At 41.0% G+C, this 25082-nt stretch overlaps 1 protein-coding gene across 32 annotated transcripts in view; it reads left to right on the forward strand.

Moving 5' to 3' along the window:
- The window catches only part of AFDN (afadin, adherens junction formation factor), a 117068-nt gene extending 93159 nt beyond the window's left edge, over positions 1–23909 (forward strand). For 7 of the 32 annotated variants that reach the window (XM_071738845.1, XM_071738849.1, XM_071738853.1 and 4 more), the window contains 10 exons: positions 98–216; positions 1297–1491; positions 1749–1840; positions 2281–2469; positions 4989–6011; positions 7738–7773; positions 13306–13440; positions 15942–16458; positions 20477–20561; positions 21714–23909. In XM_071738845.1, the coding sequence (XP_071594946.1) occupies positions 98–216; positions 1297–1491; positions 1749–1840; positions 2281–2469; positions 4989–6011; positions 7738–7773; positions 13306–13440; positions 15942–16458; positions 20477–20561; positions 21714–21858 (2536 nt within the window). In that variant the 3' untranslated portion in view covers positions 21859–23909. Of the gene's footprint in view, positions 1–97; positions 217–1296; positions 1492–1748; positions 1841–2280; positions 2470–4988; positions 6012–7737; positions 7774–13305; positions 13441–15941; positions 16459–20476; positions 20562–21713 lie in introns of those variants that run through there. The other 25 variants (XM_071738861.1, XM_071738867.1, XM_071738862.1 and 22 more) reach the window with 14 other exon arrangements.
- Positions 23910–25082: the final 1173 nt, after the last annotated feature.

Here is a 25082-nt window from a genome sequence, read left to right on the forward strand (position 1 = left end):
ACAAAAGATGACTAGAACAAACGTGAGAAATCATGGCATATAAACTGATTAAAAGGAGAACAACATCTGAATTTATTTGCTTTGGCTTTTATTGCAGGGCAGCAGAACTTATGACTAGGACAGGTTCTGTAGTAACACTGGAAGTAGCAAAACAAGGAGCAATTTACCATGGTCTGGCAACCCTGCTTAATCAGCCATCCCCAATGATGCAAAGAGGTAAGAATGCTGATGTTATCTATAATTTTATGAATTTTATAATGCAGACAATAGAATAATAAGCAGTAGATGGATAAATATTATGTAATATTAAATCAGAAAAGAAATACAATATCGCCAAAAAAAGCATTTTCTTTCTTAGCCAGAGCTGATCATAGAATTACTAAGGTTGGAAAAGATCCCTGAGATCATCAAACCCAACCCAAATCATGTCCTGAAGTGCCACTTCCACATGGGTTTTTGAACACATTTTAAAATATTGCTTGAAATTATGCTAGTTTAATCATTAAAAATGTCTTGCATATGTATCTCTTAAAAAACCTAAATTATATGTTTAAATACAGTTCTGTTTTGAAGTAATTTTTTTTTTAAGAACTGGAATACAATGAGTACAAAGAAAGTTAAAATTCAATGGCTTTTTGATCTTTTTTATTAAAGCTTCTCTCCTCTTGGCACACGCCTTCCTGGTCAGAGAGGGACTTGTAATTACCAAGAGGAAAATAAATAGAAAAAGAAACCCCTGGAACATGCTTTGCAATTGATTTTTAATTTTTTTTTTCTTTTAAAACCAGAATTATTGAAACATTTCTTCTTAACTTTGTGTCTGATCATATGATGATCTGGGATTTTTCTCCAATGTTTTATTTTACCATCCTACTTCAGGGAACTTAAGAAGTCTTAAGTTAAGGAATGTTATTAAGAAAAATTTTGTAGAGGAAGATCAGGGTGGCACTAGAGGATAGAAGAGAATGGGTTAAAAGACTAAATCCTTATTATCTCAGTTTACACCAGCACCCCAGATGCCAAATGCCTCTGAGAGTCAGCAGGAGAGTTCCCAGTAAAGCACATTTGGATTTTCCCAATGTTTTGGTACCTTTTCCAAAGCTCTTCCAAATCCCAGTAAACCAGGATACAGGATTGTGTAGGTGAAGAGGTAAAGATTTTAAAAACAGAGCATTTCCTTTCCTGGGAGCTAATTTGTCATGATGAATTCTTGATCATGATAAATGAAGGGAGCTGTGGTTTGAGGCAGTAGTTGGTAGGAGTGAAAGGGGGAAAATCCCTATCCAACTGTTACAGTTTCTGACCGCCGTGGCTCAGGTAAACCTCGACCAAAGAGTGAAGGTTTTGAGCTGTATAATAATTCCACCCAAAATGGGTCACCTGAGAGCCCTCAGCTGCCCTGGACGGAGTACAGTGAACCAAAGAAGCTGCCAGGGGATGAGAGATTAATGAAGAACAGAGCTGACCATCGTTCCAGCCCCAATGTAGCAAGTAAGTAAAATTATCCTTCTTCAGGGGTAGTGCCTCCTCCCTGAGTTTTGGAGGCTGTTGAATTCAAAAAAAGGGGAGGATTGTTTTGAAAAATGGCTCAGGTTTCAAATGCTAATGTAGCAGCAACATTTGGAGAGAGCCTCTTGTAAGAACTATTCAAAGGAAAAAAATCCCTGCTTTGTGAATAGTATTATTTTATGAAGTTATGTAAATTATTATTAATAGTCATGTAAATGTTTCCTTTAACTTTCCAACAGATCAGCCTCCAAGTCCCGGGGGAAAGAATGCTTATGCATCTGGAACTACCACCAAAATAACCTCAGTCTCTACTGGAAATCTTTGTACAGAGGTTAGAAGTGGCAAGCAGAATGCTGGCCAGTAAACTTTTCTTACCTATCAATAGCCTCAGTGTGCTGGAGCCAAACCAGTGTCTTGCTGAACCAGTTGAACATCATACTGGTGCTAGTGAGTGGGTGGGGGTTTTGCTTGCTACAGCTAATGAAAGAATGAGACATCTTGGAGTGATTTGGTTAGATTTTGTTCATGAAGCTGTCCTTGTGATTTCTTAGGTTTGGACAAGGTTGCATACTTGTTCTCAGACCATAAAACCATGAGTCATAACCACAGTTATGTTTGATAGTAGACAATCTCTTTATCTCCTGTTCCAGACAAATAATCCTCTTGCAAGCCAAAGGAAAAACATTTGGAAAATGCATGTTTTAGAATAATATTGCATGCAGATCCCTGTGATTAGGAAATTTTACCTTGTGTTCTTTCTACCTTCTCCAGGAACAGACTCTGCCCCCACGGCCTGAAGCTTATCCCATCCCAACCCAGACCTACACCAGGGAGTATTTCACATTCCCAGCTTCCAAGTCCCAGGATCGAATGGGGCCAGCTCAGAGCCAGTGGCCAAACTATGAGGAAAAACCCCAGGTCCAGGCAGAAAGCAATCATTCAATCAATGCCACCATGCAGGTGAGGAGTCATTCCTTTCAGATAAAAAAAAAATAAAAAACAACCAAACAAAACCAACCAACCAAAAAACCAGAAATTAATTTTCTTCCACTCCCCCACTACTGAAGACATTTTGGCAAAACACTCAACTCTCTATAATCTCTGAGCTGTTGACATCAAACTAACCCATAGCTGCTGAGGGGAGCAACTATACTGCTGCCAAGATTGCCTTGGGTTCAGAAACCCTGCTCTGTTGTTATTTTTCTTTTTATTCCTTGTTATCATGTTCAGTAGTCCTGTTATCTGGGATGTTTTAATCCCTCTGTAGAGGTAATGGGGTGGAGATGGTAGCAGAGTTCCTTGTAAAATGTTTTGTGGCTTTCTGAAAAGCAAACTAAATCTTTCACTTTTCCAAGAAGGTTTATGTGAAAAAAATCTCTTTGCCTGCAGGGTGCATTGTTTAAGTGACAAAGTGAAGTACTAAAAATGAAACATAGCAGTGTTTTGAGACCTATCCAAGGTCTTCACTGCAACATTCCCTGCTCTCAGCTAATAGATGTAACTTGATTTTTTTGTTTTTATCAGAGTGCAGCTGCTTCTTGACCTGAAATGAATTTACCCCCACTGTACCTTTATAAATTAAAAAAATAGTGTTGTTCTGTCCTTGCAAGTGAGGACTTTGCTCAAATCCATGCAGGAAATTAAATCTAGATCTACTAAATACAGTCACTGGACCATCTTTTTCTCTAATCCACCAGGGACTTAGAAATATGGAAGGACTTGTTTGTTTTTTGGTTTTTTTTTTCTGTTCCTTAATTTGTGGTAAAGGCAGAGCAGCATGTTTTTGCTTTTGGAAAAGCAGTGTCCTGTAAATTAACTTGCACTTGTGTCACAGAAGCAAAGTAATGATTGGTGATTGATTGCTCAAGTAACTCAATTGAGTTAAAAGTCAATTGAATAAAAGCTTAGAGCTTTTTTTTCCCCAGTATTATCAGATACAAAATCCTAATCATTTCAGCTGTTAAAAAAATAGATTGTCTACCTAGAGGAGGATGAAGGAGAATGCTGCAAGTTAAATGACTGTGCCAAAAAGCTATGGAAATACTTTGCTAAATTTCCATGTTTAACTCCTTCACATTCCATGATTTCATCTCACCTCATCCTGGCTGCATAATTAACACCTAAGCTCTCTCTGTCTGTGGTGGGGAGGTTGATACCTCCAGAGAATGATTCCTGCCCTTAATGGGATGAATTGCTACCTGGACATGCATTAAGATAAGCTTAGGTGAAGCTTAGCTGAGGTGGTTAACACTGGTGAGATGAATGCCATCTGTTTAAGTTGTTGGCAGATACTGAATCTGGGCTGTCAAGTTAGGACTAAATGAAGTGAAGAAAATAATTTTCATAAAGCAAACAGCCCCAAGCTTCAGCTCCTTACAAGCACTGAAAGTGTACACAGTTTTTCCCTGCCATACAATAGCTCTTTTAAGGGGAAAAGTAGAGGAAAATAGACTTTAAAAAATAAATAAATATCCTTTTAATCTTTACAGTGAGAACTGGGCTTGTAAAAAACCAGAAAAGCTGCCCTAAGCTACTGACTCATGTGAAATGCCCCTTTTCTCTTCTGCAGGCATTAGCAAACTGTTTGGCTAGGTGCATCTTTACAGCAAATCTAACACAAATAGCTGTGTGTTCAGCTCTGCTGGACTAATAGAGCGTAAAAAATACACTTGTTCATCTCAAAGAAGGCATTCTGTGGGGGTCAGGCTTCAGGTCACTGGTGGAGGGCAGAGGAGTTTGCATTGTTGGTCCTCTCTCAGTTGTTGGTAATTGGTACGGGACGTGCTCAGGAGTTACAGACGTTCAGAGGATGAGTATTTGCCTCAAGAAAATCATTAACAAATTTCCTAATTGCTGGTTCAGTGGTCCTTTTCAGGTTTTACAGTGCAGTGAGACCCTAAGCTTGTATTAAAAAAACCAAACCAAAAAAAAACAAAAACAAAAAACAAGCCCCAGAAGTGCAGATTGATACCCCCAGAGCAGGTAGAATTATTCAGCCTGAGTGCCCAGGTTGCACCCCTCTGACTGGGGGTATCATAATGAGAGATTCCTCTCTGCATTCCCAGTAGGAAAAATGTTCAGCCAAGCCAGCTGGAAGCTGACTGGCAGAGCTGGTGTGCCTGAGCTGCTGTCCCAAGCTGCCAGAGCTCTGGTGCTTGCATGGGGGTGTCAGGGATAGTCCTGGGAAATTGTGTGAGCTGGGGAAGGCTCCACCTCAAGCTCTGTTTTGCATTCATCCTTCCTGCCAGTCTGGGTTTCCAGGCATTGCAGAGGTTGCAAGGTCTTTCATGGTTAGAAGGAGTTAAAAGGGCTGAAAAGGACATTTTAGTGTTGGTTTTGGGAAAGTTCCTGGGCATGGAAATGCTGCAGTTCGCTCGAAGTGCTTACCTTCAGTAATAAGAATGTGGTCTGTGAGCCATTTGCAAATATGTTTAATATAGATGGGCTATGAAACACATGCCTTGTTTAATTTTTTCCAGCGTGTGGCTCGTTCCCAGGAAGAACTCCGAGATAAAGTTTTCCAGGCAGAGAGGAATCGTTTGGAAGTTGTTATCCGGAAGGATGTCGAGTACATCGATCGGAAGTCGGACAGCGAGCAGTGGATGAACTCATCCGTGGATTCCAGCACATCCAGCCAAGAACACCTGAACCACTCATCCAAACCGGTCTCTCCTGGTTCTTGTTTAACTAAAAGTGGACCTGGCCGGTGGAAAACTCCAGCCAGTAGCCAGCCAACTCCAGTGGCCATCTCCCAGCCCATCCGAACGGATCTTCCCCCTCCGCCGCCGCCTCCCCCGGTTCATTATGCGGCTGAGTTTGATGAACTACAAATGGATTTGCCTCTGCCTCCCCCTCCTCCTCCAAATCAGGCAGGAGCCCAAGCATCTTCTCAGGTGGCTGCTGCTGAGCGTAAGAAAAGAGAAGAGCATCAGAGGTGGTACGAGAAGGAAAAGGCGCGTTTGGAGGAAGAACGCGAGAGGAAACGCCGTGAGCAGGAGAGAAAACTGGGCCAGATGCGTTCCCAGCCTCTGCTCCCTCCTCAGCCCGTCGTTCCCCCTGTTTCCCTTCAGCAAGTGAAATCAGAAAAACCTTCCACTCTGCAGAGGCCTCAGGAAACTGTCATTCGAGAGCTGCAGCCCCAGCAGCAGCCTCGGACTATTGAGCGGAGGGACCTGCAGTACATTACTATCAGCAAGGAAGAGCTGTCCTCCAGTGACAGCCTCTCCCCAGATCCCTGGAAAAGGGATGCTAAGGAAAAACTGGAGAAGCAGCAACAGATGCACATCGTGGACATGCTGAGTAAAGAGATTCAGGAGCTCCAGAACAAGCCTGATCGTACAGCAGAGGAGAACGACCGCCTGCGGAAACTGATGCTGGAGTGGCAGTTCCAGAAGAGGCTTCAGGAGTCGAAGCAGAAGGATGAAGATGATGATGAAGAGGAAGATGATGATGTGGATACCATGCTCATCATGCAGCGACTGGAGGCTGAAAGAAGAGCAAGGGTAAAAAGGGATAATCCTCTCTAAACCAAAGTGTTGGGAATGTGTGTCCTGGTGGGTTCTCTGCCCCTATTTTGGTGCCCTTAGAGGGTAAAGGGGGGGGTGAAGCTTCCTTAAATAACTGGAATTTTCAAATTGCTGCCTTAGAGTGGCTTTACCAGTTGAGTCAAGTGTTAGCAAATTAGCATCACTGCCTGTTCCAGGCTGGCAGTGGAATTTACTTCTCTGCTTGGGGGGAAAGAAATTCCCTTGGAATATAGGAACACGAAGGGATTTTGCCACGTAGCTGGAATGGGATTTGAAGGTTAAATATTGCAGGAATTTGCTTTTACAGGAAAGCAAGCAAAAACGTGAAAGAATGGGCAACAAAAATATTGTGTGGGTTTTTTTCCTTCCCCCTCCCCTCTTGCCCCCCAGCATATTTCCCCCTAAGTGTTGTTGGAGCTGAGCACAGACAGGGAATGCATCCTTTTCCAGGGAACTGAGCACCTCATCAGGGCACTCAGCATCAGGCTGGCCCAGGTGGCTTTGGATCCATCCCTCTGGGGCTGCAGCTCCTACAGACCTGGTCTGTGCATGGCAGTTTAATCCTTATCTCACAAGGTTGGCTTGGCCCAACCTTCACTGCTGTGAAAATTGTTATTACAGCTCATAAGATAATGCAGCTGAGTGGTGGGGTGAAGTTTTTATCACTCTGCTAACAGCTGTCAGCTCACAGAATCTGTTAGACCTGTTGTCAGCTGGGGAAACAATTTCTGCAGGAAAACTTGTTTTCTGGATAAGAGCACAGGTACCAACAGCTCTGCTTTGGCAGGCTTAAAAAAAAACCTAGCTTTGTGGTGTGCTGTCTTCTGGTTGTTAATCTTGAAAAGTTGACTTCATTCTGTGATAAGCAATTTTTAATTCTTAAAAAATGTTTGGAGAGAGTTATTCTGACAGTCAGAAATAGCTGTTGGCTTGAGTAGTAACTGGAGCCCAGGATTGTTTTGGCAGCTTCATTTCTTACACTCACTCTGCTTATATTTGCTGCAGTCTGCATTCCTCTTCTTTTTTTTTTTTTTTTCCTTGTGGCTAACTTTATTACTGTGTAAAACAATAGATACCTCAAACTTGGAAACTGAAGAAAGGAAATGCTAAATATATCTTTGGCAAACAGGTTGCTTTGGAGCCCAGCATTGCTAACATGTAATTTGTAGCACATAAGCAGTTAGCTATGGACATAAAAAAATCCATGTAAAACTGCCATTTGAACAAAGATTGTCTTTAAAATGGTACTGTGCAAGACTAAAAGAGCCACGTGTGATGGAAAGCCAGCTGCATTGCATAACTTTAGCAGATAAGTCTTCTCTGCAAGTGCTGGATTTAAAATACGAGTTGGGCTTAAAGTTCTTTCAACATTTGGAACATTTTTAAGCCAAAAAAAAGTTGTCTTGAGCTGTAGTAATGGTTACGTTTTGCTTACATTTCACTGTCTCTCCTACTAGAGATGCAATACGTAGCATCACTGGAGAAATACCAAGGTTTTGGATGGGTTAAACCAACAGCAATAAAAATTTTAATTATTTAATTGTTTCATTGCTGTATTTCAGGATTATGTCGTTTCAGTTCCTCGTTCTAAAGCAGCTGACTTACCAAATAAAAGAAAATGCTTTTGAAATAGCACAAGTCTAACCTATCTTTATTTTCACTGTGCATCTTTCTTTTTTCCCCCCTTTCTTATTACCTGCAGCAGACTGCTGTGCCAGCAATCTCTGTTCTAGATTTGGTATGTTTCTTTCTCTTCAATATCTCTTGCCCATTTCAATCCCTGATGTTATTAATAACACACTATGTGCTTTGGATGATGATTTGGCATCTTTGGGTGTGCAGAAATCATTGTGAAACAGTAAGCACTTAACTGCTAAGCATGCATTTGAATGTTTCCAGATGTGGTGACTCCTTCCCCTGTGTTTCCTTCCTTCCTTCCTTCCTTCCTTCCTTCCTTCCTTCCTTCCTTCCTTCCTTCCTTCCTTCCTTCCTTCCTTCCTTCCTTCCTTCCTTCCTTCCTTCCTTCCTTCCTTCCTTCCTTCCTTCCTTCCTTCCTTCCTTCCTTCCTTCCTTCCTTCCTTCCTTCCTTCCTTCCTTCCTTCCTTCCTTCCTTCCTTCCTTCCTTCCTTCCTTCCTTCCTTCCTTCCTTCCTTCCTTCCTTCCTTCCTTCCTTCCTTCCTTCCTTCCTTCCTTCCTTCCTTCCTTCCTTCCTTCCTTCCTTCCTTCCTTCCTTCCTTCCTTCCTTCCCTCCTTCCCTCCTTCCCTCCTTCCCTCCTTCCCTCCTTCCCTCCTTCCCTCCTTCCCTCCTTCCCTCCTTCCCTCCTTCCTTCCTTCCTTCCTTCCTTCCTTCCTTCCTTCCTTCCTTCCTTCCTTCCTTCCTTCCTTCCTTCCTTCCTTCCTTCCTTCCCTCCTTCCTTCCTTCCTTCCTTCCTTCCTTCCCTCCTTCCTTCCCTCCTTCCTTCCCTCCTTCCTTCCCTCCTTCCTTCCCTCCTTCCCTCCTTCCTTCCTTCCCTCCCTCCCTCCCTTCCTCCCTTCCCTCCCTCCAGTTGCTGTGTTCTGCTTCCAGGCTAGATCTGTTTGTCTGATATAAAGCTGTGTATTTGGTGTGCAGTTGTGTGTATAAAAATCTTACTGAGCACTTGGAATGAACAAGCTGTGAGGTAAGATTTCCAACCTTCCCTTCCCCACCCCTGCAGTTTTTAGAAGAGCTCTGGCAATACCATTTCTTTCCAATCTGAAGTGAAATTGTCCTGAGAACCTACCCAGGACTACATGGCCTGGTGTTTGCAGATTTTATCACTGAAGAAAAAACGGGTTGTAAGTGCAGGAATTAATTCTGAGCAAGGATTTCCAAGTAGGTCAGGTAAAGATGCAATTATTGTTTCCATATAATTCAGTTTCAATTGGTTAAAACCATTCTCCTGCATCTATAATGTGACAGCTTTCAAATTGCAGCTATGACTCAAACTAATTTTGGATTTTATTGCTGTCATTGGAAACGGATCCATGGAAAAAGAGTTCTGTAGCCTTCTAGAGGAGAAATAGATCCCCTGCAATGTGCATTTCTGCATCCTGAGTCTTCCAATTGGAAAGAAGGGTAATGCTTGCAGATCCTGTTAGTGTAATTAATTTGCACTGCTGAAAAAAAACCTGTGAAGGTGGCTGTTAAATACATAGATTTGGCTATTCAGCACTGCTTTAGTTTTGAAAAAAAATAATCTTTTAAAATGCATACTTCAGATAGTCTGTCTGATGTGCTGGGTTTGGATCTGTGTGGTAGGTTTCAGCAGTTGATAGGAGGGAACCAGTAAGGCTGTCAGCTTCCTGGATTCATGACAAGCCAGGACTCAGGGATTTTTCAGACCTTGGTATCTCAATATTTTTTCTTATTTCTACTCCTATTTTGATTTTTGCTTAAGCTTTGGTTCCTGGAGCTGTGTCTGGATAGATAAAGGGCTTTGTGCCACCAGAGGTTGTGAAGGCAGACAGGATCATCAGCTTTAAAAATGGATTAGACAAATTCAGAGCCATCACACCTGTAGGCAGCTACTCAGAGGATTACACCTGGGTGTACCAGTTAATATCTCTAGTATCATGCTGAACACTGGGGAAATAGGAGAAGAAATGGCCAGAGCTCATGTGCAGCTCTTCTTGCAGAGGTCTGAGGTAGAATACTTCATTAGATGGATCCATGGCATGAATCAGTCATTATTATGTAGCTTTTAAAACAGAAAGAAAGCTCCCTCTGAAACAGATGGTGTTGAACACCCAGCAAATGCCTCTTTGTCCTAATTTCATCATTTTCATGCTGTTCACATGACTTTCTGGGCATAGTTGAATCTACCTGATGCAACTTGGTGTGCCCAAGATATCACTTTGTAGTTGCTAGAGGGGAAAAAAAAAATACAGTTCAGAATGCTGTGTTTGTTTCTGTCTGCTGAAGGGGGGGAGCACTGCTGAGAGCTCTTCTGCTAATTAAAAGGCTGGTGAAAAGTGGTGCTGGAAGTTAAGGCTGGAATTGCCCACTTGGCTAGTGTTTGGCTTTTTTAATTCCTTGGGCTACTAACAGGCCTGATGCAGCTTTATCATAAATAAATAGGTGTAAATTCAAAGGTCTTCTGGACCTTCCAGGCAGTACTAAAAAAAAAATTATTATTTCTGGGATCTGAGGCTTCCTAGGTGCCTGCCAGTCCTGTCAACATTTTGAAATTCCTGATCAGGAGCTCAGAAGAAAGTTTCCTTTCTTACCCTCTGCTAGGTAGGGGCAGTGCTGCAAGCCTGTGTTGGCAGTAGGGCACAAAACCCTGGATTTTTCCACTAGAGGAAAACTGAGCTAGAGAAGTGTGTGTTATGTTCAGGGTGTGTTACCCTCTGGCCTGGATACACTTGTCTGAGGGTTCAGGTGCTGACAAGGGTTCCCAGGTGGGCATCCTGCCCAGTTTTCCCTTTTCTCAGCAGAAAATAGAACTCCCCCTTTAATTTTGTTTGAAATATTTCCTTGTTTTCAGTGCATTTGAGTAGCTGTGTTTGCTACTAAGCAAAAAGGCATCTGTGTTGTAACCTGGGGTCAGTAACTGCCAGGGTCAGAGTTTTTCTCTAAATTTAGAGTTAAGGAGTTTTTCTGGGTTGTTTTTTAGTTTGTTTGGTTTTTTTTTTTAAGAGGAAATGACTTGTTTTCTGTAAACTCATTTGAATTACTAGCTATCTGTCTTTTTGACAGCAATATTGTCTCCTGTGCTAAAATAATGTCTTTTTAATAGGAAGAGAAGAAGAGGTCTTAAGCAGGGAGTCTGTTAACTGCTTTGTTCCCTGCTGCTGAGCTTGATCTGTGTCTTTGTGTAATTTGTAGTCAAGAATGTCAAGATTTTTAGTCCTGAATAAAGGGAATTTACTTCTAATATGCATTTGCCAAGTGAGTGCCTAAGTGAAATCAATTAATTTCGTTTTTTAGCTTTCAAGCTCAAAAAATGGTGGGTTTTAACCCTTCAAATGTGGTGTTTTCACTGCCATTAGTCTGTGTAGCTGCTGAGGATGGAGAAGGGAAATGTTTTTCAAGTTACCTGTTGTACAAGGTCATGAGATATCACACAAGTACTACATGAGCTATGGGGGGAAATAATGACTAGAAAATTAGTCCAGAAAATAGTTGATTGTAAAATCAATTAGAAAATGCAGTCTGCTTTAAAGCAAATTCCTTGTCAGTTAATTGCAGGGAAAGGTGTCTAGATCAAGAGTGTAGTCACAAAGCCTATTAAAACTAAATTTCTCCTAATTTATTAGGAGAAAGACACAATTACTGCTTTGTGTCTTTTCTCTGTAAATGACACCGGACTGTGAAAAAAAAAAAATAATCCAGGAGTAGAGAGGAGCATCCACATTACCTACAGCAAAATCCACTGATGATCCCAATCAGCAGAAAAGATCTTGGGGCTGGGGATCACTTTAAAACATGTTCAGCAGTAAGAAATAACCCAGCATGGAGTCCAGTTAATTTCTACTTGTGAATATTATTTGGCCAGTGAATGTTCCTGCCTGTCAAGGGCTTAGATACTGTTAGCTTTAGAGAAGCAGGCAAAGTTGTGATGGTTCCTCAGTTTTTTTATCTCTGCAGTGTTTATCACAACCATGTGTAAAAAATATTGTCTGCTGGACATGTGTGAGCTGTTAAATCTCAGGAGTCAGATTTCTTTGCCTCTGCTTTTCCCCAAACACATCTGTTGCAGATACAGCAGGAGATTTTTGCAGAGTTGCTGAATGAGCCTGTTACTTTAAAGGGGTTGACCCTTTAACTAAGGAATTGTGATTTTCTGGTGCTTAAGTACTAATCCAAAATGAAAAACCAATTGGCTGCTGGAGCTCTGGGCTGTTAGTTCCAAGTATTTCATTTCCCTTTGCTGCACCTGTGAGACTGTGGTTGCTGAACCTGTCTGGGACATCAGTCACCTCAGTCTTCTGCTAGGGGTTCACATCTGACTGCTTCAAATGTCTCCTGGTGTCTTTTGTGCTTCTGTGTATGTAGTTTAGGGCATCATCTCTTTTTCCTATTCCTTTTTTCCCTTTCTCCTATTCCTTTTTCTCCTATTTCTTGTTTCCTTTTTCCTATTTCTTGTTTCCTTTTTCCTATGCCTTTTTTCCTTTTTTTACCTTTTCCTTTTTTTACCTTTTCCTTTTTTTACCTTTTCCTTTTTTTACCTTTTCCTTTTTTTACCTTTTCCTTTTTTTACCTTTTCCTTTTTTTACCTTTTCCTTTTTTACCTTTTCCTTTTTATACCTTCTTTTTTCTTGTTTTTTTCCTTCTCCTTCACCTTTTTTCTTCTCCTTTTTTTCCCTATCAATTTCTCTCTCCCTTTTCCCCCTCCCTCTCCCTTTTCCCCCTCCCTCTCCCTTTTCCCCCTCCCTCTCCCTTTTCCCCCTCCCTCTCCCTTTTCCCCCTCCCTCTCCCTTTTCTCCCTCCCTCTCCCTTTTCCCCCTCCCTCTCCCTTCCCCCCTCCCTCTCCCTTTTTACCCCTCCCTCTCCCTTTTTACCCCTCCCTCTTCCTTTTTTCCCTCCCTCTCCTTTTTTTCCCCATCCCTTTTTTCCCCTATCCCTTTTCCCCATCCCTTTTTTTTCCTCCCTCTCCCTTTTTTTTCCTCCCTCTCCCTTTTTTTCCTCCCTCTCCTTTTTTTCCCCCTATTCCTTGTTTTTCCCCCATCCCTTTTTTCCCCTATCCCTTTTTTTCCCCCCTATCCCTTTTTTTCCCCCCTATCCCTTTTTTCCCCCTATCCCTTTTTTCCCCCTATCCCTTTTTTTCCCCCCTATCCCTTTTTTTCCCCCTATCCCTTTTTTTCCCCCAATCCCTTTTTATTCCCCCCTCTCCCTTTTTTTCCTCCCTCTCCCTTTTTCCCTCCCTCTCCCTTTTTCCCTCCCTCTCCCTTTTTCCCTCCCTCTCCTTTTCCCTCCCTCTCCCTTTTTCCCTCCCTCTCCCTTTTTCCCTCCCTCTCCCTTTTTCCCTCCCTCTCCCTTTTTCCCTCCCTCTCCTTTTTTCCCTCCCTCTCCCTTTTTTGCCCCTCTCCCTTTTTTCAGGGGGTGAATTCAGGGACACCAGTGTAACAAAGCCTCCTCTTAGCACCGAATCATCCCGATGACTCCGTAGCGTCACGTTTTCTAGTGAACGAGTTCTTTTTAGATAAAAATAGGCTCCATACTTTATATTGCTGTTTTGTTTTAGTTTTTTTAACCCCTCTGACCCACGCCAGTGCTGAAACAAACACAAGCTGTGTGTTCCTTTAGTTGCAGGATGAAGAACGGCGGCGGCAGCAGCAGTTGGAGGAGATGAGGAAACGGGAAGCGGAGGACAGAGCCAGGCAGGAGGAAGAGCGCCGGCAGCAAGAGGAGGAGCGGAGCAGGAGAGAGGCTGAAGAAAAGGTGGTGCTCTGCTCAGGGCTTCTCTGCAGGGCTTCTCCCAGGCTCTAGAACCTGCCCAGGAATTGCTCAGTGTGGGCTCAGCAGTGTGGAAAGCATCAGCTTGGGTTTAGCCACTAGCAAATAATGATAATTAAACAAATGTCCCGGTTGCGGGGGCCGGAGCTGAGTGGTTGTGCAGAAATCGTGTTGTAGGGTGAGGGGAAAGTTAGAGCAGAAATTAATTACCTCCTGGTTTCCTTCAGCCCCAGCCTGACTTCCCTTCTTTACCAGAATGGCTCTTTAGTTATGGTTTTGTAGTTAATTGTTATACAGATCCAGAGAGAGAGAGAGGAAGTACAGTGGAGTGGAGGTGACTGACTCCAGCTTGTCTGAAATTTGAATTATGGGAGGAAAAGGAGTTGGTTTGCAGCAAGGAAGCACAGAATTGCAGCAGATAAGTCAAAGAGCAGTCAAACTGATTCTAAGAATTCAAGCTTCCAGGTTCTTTCAGAGCGTTATACATGAATTTGAGAAGTTTTAGCTCAAAACTGGAAAACAGAGTGCTCATTTTTGACTCTCAGCCTGTTCAAGACCCTCTTCTTCCCAGAGAAAGAACAGTTGCTTCTGCTCAGATTGTGAAGATTTGCCTGTTAGTGATGGGCTTTAAATGGGGAGAGAAATTCAATCTTGGAAGATTGAGCAAATATTTTCTCAAGGAAAACCCTTAGTGTATTCAAGACTTCATTAATTTCTTTGGTTAGACCTTTTTCCTTAAGCTGTATGGACTGATGAGTAGAAGACAGCTAAGCTGGGGATGGGGATGGGTGAGAAGTGAGGAAGCTGCATCTGGACTGGGGAAAGTATTTAAAAATATACTGTAGGAAAGTTAAAAAGAACACACAAAAAAAAAAAGCAACAGAAGAAAACCACCAGGACTTTCTTAATTTCCAATGACACTTGGATCACACACTCTTCACTGCCAGAAGTGGTTTTAGAGGATTTTAGAGTTGAATTTGCTCTAGATGAACAAGATCAGAACAACTTACTTATTTTTTGGATAACTGATTTAAGGTGTTGAGCAGATAAAGTGGAATAATTTTTTTTTTTTAAACACATGGATTAAAACCAGAAAGGGTTTAGTTCAAGTTGTTGAGAATGGCATGTGTTTCCAGCAGAAGTTACATTCTGCTTAGGCAAAAATCTTTGGTGACATTCAGTTTCCAAACACACATTTTCATTCATGATCAAACAAACTACTGAATAGACCCTTTTATTTATTTTATTGTATTAATTTCCAGAGTGGCTCAGGCAAGAGCTGAACACAATTAAGTGCTATTTAGCTTAAAACAGTAAAAATCTTATAAACAGGAAAAATATAGAGGAGATATTTCATGGCCTTTTAAATGGTCAGTAGCCTCATGTAAATACCATTAGCATGGGGGGGGTTAATTTGTTTTTTATGAAAGTTTTTTAGAAATGAGTTATTTGATGTCTGTTTCTGAGAAGTTCTTTGTAATTTGTTTACTACGTGGAAATAATTTTCCTATTGATACTAGAAGCTTTGTTATCAGACATCTATTCCAAGGTTCTGTTGATTAATTTCCATTTTATAAGCGTGCAGCAAAATTACAAAGTCCTTTTTTTTTTTTTTTTTTTTTAAGATGGTAGCTAATTTTAGTTATTTTCCTCTCCCACAGATTCTTTACAGCTTTGGTAAATCTACCCCTTATTAATTCTGGTTACATTTTGAGCAATAGATGCTGGGCTTGCCCTTAGTTCCCACAGGCAGTGGTACATCTGGAAATAACAATAACCCTGTGTCACAGGACTGCTGGGCCACAAAGTGCTCAGAGGGCTGAGCACCTCTCTTAGGAAGGCAGGATGAGGGAGTTGGGATTCTTCAGCTCCCAGAATCCCAGAATTCAGCTCCAGGCTTCCAATACTTCCAAGGGAACCTCCAGGAAATCTGGGGAGGGACTTTTTACATGGGCTTGTAGTGAGAAGACAAGAGGAAATGGTTTTAAACTGGAAGAGGGGAAAATTAGGTTGGAGATTAGGAGGAAATGCTTTAATGTGAGGGTGGTGAGACACTGGCAGAGGTTGTCCAGGGAAATTGTGGAAGCTCTGTCCCTGGAAGCATTCCAGGCCAGGTTGGATGGGGCTTGGAGCACCCTGGGCTGGGGGAGGTGTCCCTGCCCATGGGGTTGGGACTGGAGGAGCTTTAAGGTCCCTTCCAACCCAAACCACTCTATGACTCTGTGTGGCTCTGCTCATCAGGCAAACTCTGAGCCTGCAGATGGAAAAGCAGCATCCCTGCTATTGCTGCCAAGCAGAATAAATCTGGCCTATCCACATCAAACTGCTCCAGGTCTGCTTTCCTGTTTGGTTTTTCAATAGGAGTAAATATTTTTTCCACCTGGATTCCCCAGAAACGGAGCCAAAAAAAAAAAAAAGTGATGTGCTGGCAAACGGTGGGGTGGAGGTGGCTGTCTCTCTGACCACTGTTTCCTCTCTCCTTGCAGAGGAGGCAGGAAGAGGAGTATTACAGTCGCCTGGAGGCTGAGAGGCGCAGGCAGCACGATGAAGCAGAGAGGAGATTGCTGGAGCCTGAGGAGCCTGGTCTGTACAGACCTCCACTTCCACGGGAATATGAACTCCCATCCCCAACCCCTGCATCTAACGCTCCTCCTCCCCCACCTCAGCGAAACACCTCTTACCTCAAAACACAGGTCCTCTCCCCTGACACGATTTATACTGCCAAGTTTGTTGCATACAATGATGATGATGAGGAGGAGGAGGATTCCAATCTAGCAGGTCAGGATAAGTACTCCAGCACAAGAAAATCTTATGGTGACTTTCCTCCTGCCACCCTTAAGCCGCAGCAGCCCTCCCGTCAGCCTCGCCCAGGCTCAGATGGCCTCTTTCTTTCCAACTCATTCCAGTCATCTGCAGTCAATGCCAACAGTACTGCTGCCAAAAACAGCCAGCCCCTACCCCCACCAAACAAACCCAGTTTCATCCCTGCCAGCAGCTCTGAAGGTAGACACCATGAAATCAGCCCTCTCTACAGAACTATCCTCGTGGTTTTTTAACTCTGGTGCTGCAGATTTAATCACTTACTTTGTGATTGATTTTTTTTTTATTTTATTTTTTCCCCCCCCCCACTTAATCACTGTTCCCACTGTGGTGATCTAACTTAAATCCTAATATTAATACAAATCCTTCAATTTTTAATTATTTCGATCTCTCAAATTTTCTTGTTCCTTTCCCAAACTCTGCAAAAGCAAAAATTCCATCTTTCACACGATGAATCAGAAAGAATTTGAAATGTTACTCAACCAATTCAAAGTACTGTTGGTCTTGGCTTTCACTCTGTATCTTGCAGTGATTTGTTTTGTATGACTTGACCACTGGTTACTCAGGGCATCTGGAAGTTCACCTTTCTTCAACACAGGAAACCTTTTCTAATGGGTTCATGGACAGAGCTTATCTTTGCATTCATTATTGGTATCAGGGTTCTCTCTCTTAATAGTGTGTGCAAATGGCTTTTAAAATTACCTTTATAGTTATAGTTCTTAAGTGTGCAAGCATGAAGAGGCACTTAGGACATGCAGTTAGTTTCTGTGTTTCATCATCTCTTTACTTCTGGTTCCTACAGGTCAGTTTTCTTGCAGAGAGAAAAAAATCTAAATTTCCCATTAGTGCTTTTTGTCTTACTCCTTCCCTCTTTTTCTACATCCCTTATTTCATTGCTCATCTTGCTTCTAAATTCAAGTAGAGCTCTTGCTGCTGGTGTAACTTTGCCCTGCAGAGTACTAGTTCAGCTGTAGTAATGAATTCCAAACTAACTCAATCCAAGGTTCCATGCTAAGTTTCTTTAAGCTGCTGCTGCATAGGAGGAAACTTACATACTTTAATTTTTGAGTATGTGTCTGTGTAGCTCTCTCTCTAATGAATTTGCTCTTTATTAATGCAAGATTTTGTCCTTAAATAGCATTTTTCAGTGCTTCCTTGACATTTGTTTTCTGCTATATTCTTCTGAGGGCATGGTGGCCATGACATTCCCCTCCTTCATGCTTTTCCCTTCTGCTGGTTGTCCACAAATGCCTGAGAACCAATTCCAGCTGATTAAATCACCCTAAAAAGCAGGGCAGCAAGTCACCTGAGACAGCAAGGAGGAGTGGTAATGACTAACATGTTTACTGAATTCAGGTCTCAGTGACAAGTGTGGAAGCCTTCAAACAGGGAATATTCCTGATCACCTTTTTGGCCACTGAGTGAATGATGAGAATCCCTTTCTTTAACCAGAAGTGTGGTGTGCCCAGGTCATAAGGAGCACACGAGCCTCTGAATTGTTTCCATTTCTCAGAAGCACTTCTGATCCAGTAGCAGCAGGGTGGGAATCTAATTTAAGATGTAGGTGAGGCCACACAGGTACAGGATACTCTGAGCTTCCTCTCTGCATCCATTTCAGATGAGGCTCAAGGCATCATTTTCCAGCAAGGCATCCTTTCCTTTGCAGGGCAAATCTTCCAGTGCCCATGAGAAGCTCTGCAGTGTTTTGGAGTTTTAATAGCACTGAAGGGATGGTAGTTGAGCTCAGTTATCATTACTGCCCAGCTGGTAAGAGCTGATGCTTAGCAGTTTCACTCTTTTGGGTCAGTACAGCACCCAGGTGGCATAAAAAGTATCCAAACTGATATTCAGGAGAAAAAGAAACCCCACAAGTGTTTATTTGCCCTGGTGTTGCCTGTGAGATCTGGTGATGCAGTAGATGGATCCTGCAGGCCCATCCATTGCTCCTGTCTGGCTCTGTCATAGGTTCCAAATCTTGAAGGAAGGTGAGGAAAGGTTTTAGCTTCTCTACTTAGACTTTACACTGCCTGCTGTGTGCATCCATGATAAAATTAATTCCATTATGCCTGCCTACCTACCATGCCTGTCAGCCTGCTGAGAAACCCACAGCCAGGGACCCCAAATCACTGGTTTATATCAGAAAGGCTCTGGCTTTGAAGCTCCTTTTATCACAGAGGATTAATGAGTTGCAATAAGATTACAGACAGAGAGGAAACAGGCAGAAAGGATTCTCTTTAAATACTAGGACTATGTTCTTGCTCTTAGGAATATTCTGCAATGGTGGGCTTCTGACATGAAGTTTTTGTACTGTATGGAGTCGGTTTTGTTGTTTCAAAGGACTTTTTTTCTGAAAATTCTTACTTGAAGCTGACTTAACTAGAGTGTAAAACACCTTCCATCACAGCACATAAAGTCCCTTCCTTCCTTTCCTCATTTGGCATTTTGTAGTCTGTACAGGTAATGCAATTATTACTCTAGAACCATCAGTCTGTGCTGTCACCACCACTCTTCCTGCCTCCCATCATCCACAACCCAGAATACTGCTACACATGAATTGCATTTCCCAGTCCTGCTTTCTGGTGATTTTAATGACAAAATGAATCTCAGGAAGGAAAAATGTTCAGTGATAATTTTTTTTGCCTGGAAAAAAAAGACAAATCCAGTAGGACAATCTACCAAGGTCTGCTTAGGGTTTTGGTATCAATTAAGGAATTATGGTCGCATGATGCTTCACCTTTTAATAACCTAATTCATAAGCCATACAACTAATTCTGAATACTCTTATTTCATAATTTTTGAAGTAGCCATGAGAACAGGTTAACTTCACCTGGTTGCTCAAGCTTCTCTGAAGACTCCTGCGTAACGTACAAAGCCGTTTGCACAAAATGCAGAACTCACTGTGCAGTTTCCCATCTCCCATCTCTCTGACTCTCTGACATTACTCTCCTCTACAGCTCTTTTTTTTTTTTTTTTTTTTTCCTGTTCTGAGTGTTAACTCTAGTAAACCATGCTTCTGCAGTTTTTTTTCTCTCATTCCTTCTTCCACTGGATCTCTCCAAGACCACTGGGGTGAAAGCAAAACTGCTGTCCTGAAGCAGGTGGGCAGGGGAACCCCAGGATGTGGTTTGGGAGCCTGAGAATCTCTCTGAGATGAAGCCAGGCTTCTCAGAGTAGGGAAGGTGACCCTGCATTCATGTCTGAAAGAAGAAAATTCCTTCATATCCCTGGCATATTGGTTTGCTACGAATTTTGGATGGAAAAAAAAAATGCAGCTGCAACATGCTTCCTGAATTTCCTTGTGTGCTCCAGCCTCATGTGTCTTGTTTAATATTTATGAGAAGTTCTGTACACCAGTGGAAGAAGGAAACTTTTCCTTCTGTGCCAAAGAAGGCTCACAAGACATAACACCTACAATACTGAGACCAGAACTGCCTGATACAAATCTGAATATTGTGCTGATGCTTATTCTTAGGCTTGTCTTGACAGTAATTAAGAGAATATGGTCTTCAAATATAGATTGAATTACTAAATTTTTTGATGGGAAATAAAACAGTTTTGTCTTGTGGCCTTTAGGAAGAATTAATATAATGTGTAAATCCTGTGTGTTGTATCAACTTAAATTAAAGGTGCAGTGCTGCAAGATACTTGCTTGAAATTTACAGCTGGGGTACAGGGAGGAAGGGGGCATTTTCTGAGTGATATCCAATTTACTTCATCAATCTAAACAGAGCCAAAAATTCTGGCTGCTGAATTGCAAAGATGGCACAGACCAATCTTAGCTGTCTTGTAGCTTCATAAACAGAGCAGCTGCACTTAACTTATTTCCTGTGGAGCTTGTCACAGGATAATGAAGTGTGTTCCTCTTTCCATCAGTCTTCTTGAACAAAGAGTTCCTAATGTCTGTCTTGCAGTGAGCCCTGACAAGATAAAGACCCCAATGTGATATGTGCTGCTCAATCTAAATGCAGTGTGTCCTGACTCAAAATTAGGAATAAAACAAGAGCAGCTGTTTTTCAGGGGGGGTAGAATTTAGTCCTATTGGTTTTTAATATTTTGCAGGGCAGATGATGCTCTGCATTTATTTCAGATTTTAATTGGAGGTTATTTCTTGTGAGAAGCACTGCACCTTTTTGAAGAAATAGAATATAAAACTTTTGCCTTGTAGCTGCTGTCCTTCAACTTACTTTTTCTTTTGCACAAGGAATAAATTCATACACTGGATCAACAGGAGCAGCTGCTGGAGCCCATGAAGTTTATCGGGATCCAAGAGACAAAAGATCTAAAAGGTGAAATTGCAGAAGTCTTTTAAGACTTTTAAGCACCTGACTTGGCTAAATCCTGCAATATTTTCTGTTGTTGTAGTGTGGCTGTGTGCTAGTCAAGAGTTCTGCAGTTGGCTCTAGATTATTTTGGGTTATCCCTAAGTTCTTCACAGGTTTTAAGTTGAAGTGCTGCTCCACAGGAGCAAATTTCAGTGCTAAGTAAACTCAGTGAAAAAATAATACTTTAATTAATAATTTCATAAATTCATTACTTAAGCTGTTTTAGGTGTGTTGCTGTATCTGAGTAGTACTTCACAAGTGGGATTCTGAGCAAATTTGAAATAAGCCTAACTAACAGGGGCTGTGTCTTAAATGCAAGAGGCAGGCTTGATTGTGCAGCATGCTGATGATGTGAGTGGGCTTGGCTCAGAGTCTGGAGAAGCTGTTGGTCCAGTTCCTGCATTTTAAAATGTGGGTAATGTTTTAGTGAAGCCTCTTGGAGCTAAAAGTGAAACCTCATCTGATCAGGATGAAATATATATATGAAATATATATATGAAATATATATATGAAATATATATATGAAATATATATATGAAATATATATATGAAATATATATATGAAATATATATATGAAATATATATATGAAATATATATATGAAATATATATATGAAATATATATATGAAATATATATTAAAACTTTATTCTGTGAGAGCTAATCACATATGGAAAGTATAGTTACAGCTAAGAATGATTTGAGCTCTTCACTGTGGTGGTCAGAAATAACACAAAAATTGATTTGCTCCAAGGGTTAAGTGCAAGAGTTTAGGCAATGATTGCACTTGGCTGCTTTGCCAGCATGGAATAAAACACAGAGGGGGTGCACCTGCTACAGCACACCTCAGTACTAAGAATTTTGTTTCCCAAGAGGTGAAGGCTTTGTATTCCAGTGCTTTTTTTTCCTAGATGTGAGCTGCCCCAGAAAGACTTATTGCTGCTTTAGCCATCCCAGCAGTGCTGTGCTAGCACAGACAGAGCACCTTGCAGAACATTAAGTGGAAAATCCTGTAGTAAAATAACTTGTCTGTCCGTGTCACTAAAAATTACTCTATTTAAGGATATTGTAAATAAGATTTATTATAAAGACTTTTTTTTTTTTCCCCTTCTTCCAGTCAAGATACAGATATACCTGGAGCACCAGAAAACTTGACGTTCAGGGAACGCCAACGACTTTTTTCACAGGGTCAGGATGTATCCAATAAAGTGAAAGCTTCCAGGAAATTAATGGAACTGGAAAACGAGTTGAACACAAAATAAGATTTAAAGCACCTTATCAGATGTAACAGAAGATCTCTAACTGTGGGGGACTGAGATGGGGGGCACACTACTAATGAACAGAAAATGAATGTTTTCTGAAAGGAGCAACTTTGATTCCTCTCTGTCTGAGACTGTTAACTGAGTTTTAGAGATGTTGCAATAGCAAGAAAACTGATTGCTTTGCCAGGAGCTTGTGGTTTATCCAATGAAAGCACTGTAAAATTTTAAAGATATGAATCACGTGAAGGTAACTTTTTTTTTTTTTTTTTTTTTTTCTTTCTGTTTTGGGGTTTAAGTTCTTGTGCACCAGACTAAGTAGCACTTGTCAAAGATAAGTTCTGTTTCCTGGTGTTTTACAGACACACTTTTGTTTTAGCTGCTGAGCAGAGAGAGTGAGAATAGCTTGAACTGCCTCAACTGTGCACTAGAAATTGGTATTTTGGGTTGTTTAGGCCCAATATCTGGGTCACTTTAAATAAGACTTTATATGACAGAGTGATATACTGTGTGGTGTTTAGACAATGTTCAGCATATCAATACAGACCTTACTATGACTTAAAATAACTGGAATTACACATTCTGTAGCTAGAACCTGGGAATAAAAACCTTGCTAGTCCTGTGCATTTGTTGGGTCTGAAATGGTTGCATGAGGATTAATCTGTAGGTATGGAAAGGTCTGTATGGTGATGCATCCCCACTCCAGGTGCTTCAGACTTTCAAAAATGTGGAGATAAAACCTTTGGGTGATGGTTTTATTAAAAACTACATGAGCAAGAGATAGCAGGCTGTACCAGTGGCCCTCCAGTGGGACCAAAAGGTTGCCATGTGGCAAGGCAGCAGAGCAGATGTGGATGTTTACTGAGAAAAGTAGGATGGGAGTTGTTAAGACATGGAAAAATAGTGATAATTCTGCTATAATCAGCTCAGCAATATCATTTTCTGGGAGGTTTTTTCCTATGGAGAAGTAAACTGATGTATTGGAGAAAAAGCCTATATAGAGAGAAAAAGTGTGAAGCATCAGATCCAGTAGTGCTGGCTGGGAGTGGGAATGTTTGTGAGGTGGTTGACAGCCCTGGTGTGTGGGCAGTGAACCATCCCAGCTCCTGGCTGGCTTGACTGGCATCCTCTGACTCTTGTACCCAAAAGTTTTTTGGCAGTTCAAGCTATTTTTTCACACTGTAATAGCCTTATTTAATTTTAAATTGTTAATCTTTTTTTTTTCCTCCCACTATTCCCTCAGCTACGTCTATGTGGCTGGTGGTGGTGGTGGGAATAAGGACCTCATCAGAGTTTTTCTCATTGTGTGATGTTAAGACAATATATATTGTGATTCCAAACAAATTTTCTATTTGACAAAGCCCTTTACTGGCTTTAGATGATTTTTTTTTTTTCCTGTATCATATTGTTCTCTTATAAATATATATTTAGGGACTTGTGCACACTTCCAAATACAAAGGGGTAGACTTTCACTGCCTTAGGAAAGAAATCACTTTTAATAAGAGTTGTATGATAAATAAATGCAAGTTGATGAAAATTGGAGTGTAAATATTTTTTACGTATTTCAGGTTTCTTATTTGAAAGTGTGCTTTTACCCTTTCACCTGTTCTGTATGAAGTAGGAGATGAAACTGCTTCAAAGTGTTAATGAAGGATCTGCATGCTTGCTGTGTCTGTTCATCAGGAAAAGCAAGCCTCTCCCAATTTATCTTGAGGACACTAGCAGCCTGACAGTGCAAAATTTTCTTAAGGAAAAACAAACAAACAAACAAAAACTTAGGCTGTGGCTGAATTACTGTTGCTGCTAGAATCTGAAAAAAAATAAATAAAAAAATAAAAAAAAAAAAGCTTAGCAAAAAGAAAAATAATTCCAATAACCTTCAGTCGAGTGGATTTGGCCGCTATTGGGCATTCGGGTCAAGTGTGAATATGTGTAAAAGTGCTTTTCATATTTGTCTGTGCATTATGATGAAAAACATCAAAACTGCTGTAGTTTCCCATTTCTACTGTATTTCACTTGCAACCTATTTTTAATAAAGTTTGTATTGTATTTAACTTTGCATTAAATGGTTTTTTGTACTGTTTATTTGAGGCTGTGTTTGTCGCAGTGTTACCACCAACCAAAAGGGCTTTTTTTAATATTTTTTTTGCCTTACCTTTTAAAATATAATTCCAAGCAAATAATATTAATTAGTGTTAATAATTCCAAGCTGTATCTCATCAGGAATAGGTAAAAACTCTGATGTTACATGGAGACTGAACAAAGGCTCATTCTCATTGATGAGGAAGGAAGACTTCTTGGCCTCATGTTAAGGATGTGTGAGGTGAAAGAAGTGATTTTTCACAGAAAGGAACTAAAGTGATTTTTACAGAAAGAATCTGATAAAAAAACAGTAAATATTGGGGTTATTCAGTTAGTCAGTTATTCAGAACAGCAAAGATGTGTTTTAAAGAGCAAAGAGGAACCCAGGATGCAGCTCCTTTGGAAAAAGTGGTGATAAAAAATCATTTTATCTCTTTATTTTGAACACAAAAACAGCAGAACTTGTTGTCAGATCTCTTAAAAGAAAAACATTTCATTTGGCTGACTCTGATTACATTTGTGTGCAGCCAGGCCTGCTGCTCCCAGCAGAGAATTTGTTAAAAATATCCCTCAAGTTCTCCCTTCTGCACCTACCATCCACATACATCACTTTTCCACTGCTGCTGTGCCCTGGTTGTGCTACAGTTTCACTGCTGATTGAGGAAAAGGCAAGAAATGAGGAATTTGACAAAATTTATAATGTGTGTCCTGCTTACTGGAATAATAAATTAGGTACCTGATCATACAGGGTGCTGTTTGTCCAAAGTACACAAGTGGCAGAAGAAACAAGGCTGGTTCTTGATCTTCAGTCAGGTGATGTGAGAAATCCTAACAAAAAGGATGGTAAAAATGAGCTTCACCAAGAATAGTAACCAAAATAAATAAAAGTTAAGTAAAATGTATAGTAAATCACCAGGAATAGTCACCAAAGTAGGTAAAAATAAGTAAAATATAGCAAATCACCAGGAATAGTAACCAAAATAAATAGAAATAAGTGAAATGTATAGTAAATCAGCAGGAATAGTAACCATATAACTAAAAATAAGTAAAATATAGCAAATCAGCAGGAATAGTAACCAAAATAAATAAAAATAAGTAAAATGTATAGTAAATCACCAGGAATAGTAACTATATAACTAAAAATA

This window comes from Heliangelus exortis, chromosome 3, assembly GCF_036169615.1.
Source record: "Heliangelus exortis chromosome 3, bHelExo1.hap1, whole genome shotgun sequence".
In the NCBI taxonomy this organism is placed as follows: domain Eukaryota; kingdom Metazoa; phylum Chordata; class Aves; order Apodiformes; family Trochilidae; genus Heliangelus; species Heliangelus exortis.